Genomic DNA, 2,041 nt, shown 5'->3' on the forward strand with positions numbered 1-2,041 from the left:
CTCACAAACAGTTGCCCAACTCCCTGTCCTTCCCTCGAGGCCTTTGCCACCTTCTAAGTCATGTCTGGTTTTATTCCTCAGTGCAGGTCCAGGCAGCACTTGCAGCAGGTACTCACAGTGGAGCAAGTCACCTCTAACTAGTCCTTTGGAGAACAGTGGAAATGCAGACACACTTCTTTGTGGCCCTCAAAAGCTGCTGCCATGTTTGACAGCATTCATATACTGTAGGCTGTCAAACTCTGCTCTGGTCAGAACCTAGCCTCACTAGTAAGACTTCTCACTTTCCTAGGAAATAGCCCATTTCTTGGAATGTGATTTTTTTAGGTAGAATGTTTGACAGCCTGTCCTTAGAAATAAACACTGTGATGGGGAGGGATTTTTGAAGAGTAAGGAATTCAGGAGCAAAGTCTCACTGTTTTTTTCAAGGCTCCTCAAATCAGGAATTCTGAAAGTCTTGCATGCTTTTGGTTTTGTTTGTTCACTGTTGTTTGGCTTCTTGGAGGATGGTTTTAAGTTTTTATATGTGTGAGGTGTTTTTACTAGTGTAGAACTGTTAATCTGTCACGTAACATGAGATAAATGAAGTCAAGAATATTGTAAACTTAAAATTGTTCAGGCAGTTGAGAGTGTGCTGAGAGCCACTAATGAGAGTACAATGTGGTGAGTGCATCCCTTTATTTCTAATAAAGGAGTGGGCTGTTCATAGATAACTTGTACATCTAAAGCTTACTTTCTATTCTGTCCTACCAGGAGGGTCGTGACAAGATGTTCCTCATCAGAAAGATAACAGAAGCTCAGGGATGTCCTTGAAAACCATGAAGAGCCAGGAGAACTTGTATTCCTGAAACTCCCAAAACCACTACATAAGAGCAGAAGCATCTGCAGCACCTGAAAACTGCACAGCTGACTGGCACCCTGGCACAGCAGTCTCTGTAATGGACATGTAGCATGTTAGTCTGGATTGTGCTAGCAGGCCTTAAAGTTTCCAAGAGTGGAAGTTTAGCCAATTTATGCTGTGTTAAACCTGTGAAAAAAAAAAAAAAATTGTATGGTAAGACTGGTAAAATTTCAGGGTGGTTGGGGTTTGTTAATTCTGTTTTCTCAGGGGTTTTGGGTAAAACGTGATCAGAGCTTAAAGTCTGTTTAAGAATTTTGTACTGTTTGTACAAGTAATGCTTTAAGAATTGGCTGGGTGGGAACGGTGTGATTTTTCCATGTTTCCAATTCACTTCTTTTTTTAAAACCAAAGCAAGAGACCATCTCGTCCATTGGTGTTTTGAAATGGGAGAAGAAAATAGGGCCTGGGTTTGGAATTGGTTTTCTAAATGTTTTTAGGGAAGAGACTTTGATATTTATTTTGCTCTGAAACAGCAAATGCAGTTGAACACTGGATAATTTCACAAAACGGGTCAGAGAAACCAAGCTGATGAGGGCTCTGAATAAACAATGGGGGAATAGGAAAAGACCACCAGTCAGTCACTGAGCAGGGCCCATCTGTTGCAGGGAAAGCCATTGCTCAGGCACCAGCCCCTCTGCTGGTGAGGAGTAGCCTTTTTGTGGTGTATTGTGTTGGTTTGTTTTAGTTTTGTTTTCAGATGTGTTTAAGGCATTATTACCTGTGTTTTAGTCTTGTACAAATGGCTAGTGTTCTCTGTTGTAAAATGTGAATATTTGAGAGTTAAGTTACAGTTTGGAAATACAGCATTCAGAAACCTCTGTGCCAGTATCCTTTAAATTCCTGTTTCAAATCAAAGGAAATGGAGCTGTGTGATTCCAAGGGATTGGTATTTCTATGTAGACTACTGCCTTTTTGCTTTATTTAAAGATTGTGCCTTAGGGATTTTCTGTACAGAATTGTATTTATTACTTGAAATTTGCTGGCAGCATGCTGTTGTTCATAGGTGAGAGACCGTTCTTTTTATAGAGTGTTTCGGAACGTTTTCTGCCTTCATTTTAGAGAAATGAACACTTTTTGCCGTCCTGCCTGGTGTCGAGCTGTGTTGGCCGTGCCCGTGTGCGGCCGGAGCTCTGTGCCGCCCGG

At 41.5% G+C, this 2,041-nt stretch overlaps 1 protein-coding gene across 1 annotated transcript in view; it reads left to right on the forward strand.

Annotated features, from left to right (window-relative positions):
* TMC7 (transmembrane channel-like 7) overlaps positions 1–810 on the forward strand; it is a gene marked incomplete at its 5' end in the record, with an annotated part of 8,012 nt that extends 7,202 nt beyond the window's left edge. Inside the window, one exon of the mRNA XM_008941947.1 lies at positions 751–810. Coding sequence (XP_008940195.1) covers positions 751–810 — 60 coding nt within the window. The remainder of the gene's footprint in view (positions 1–750) is intronic.
* Between the last annotated feature and the right edge of the window lie 1,231 nt (positions 811–2,041).

Source organism: Merops nubicus, unplaced genomic scaffold (assembly GCF_000691845.1).
Source record: "Merops nubicus isolate BGI_N331 unplaced genomic scaffold, ASM69184v1 scaffold35826, whole genome shotgun sequence".
Taxonomy (NCBI): domain Eukaryota; kingdom Metazoa; phylum Chordata; class Aves; order Coraciiformes; family Meropidae; genus Merops; species Merops nubicus.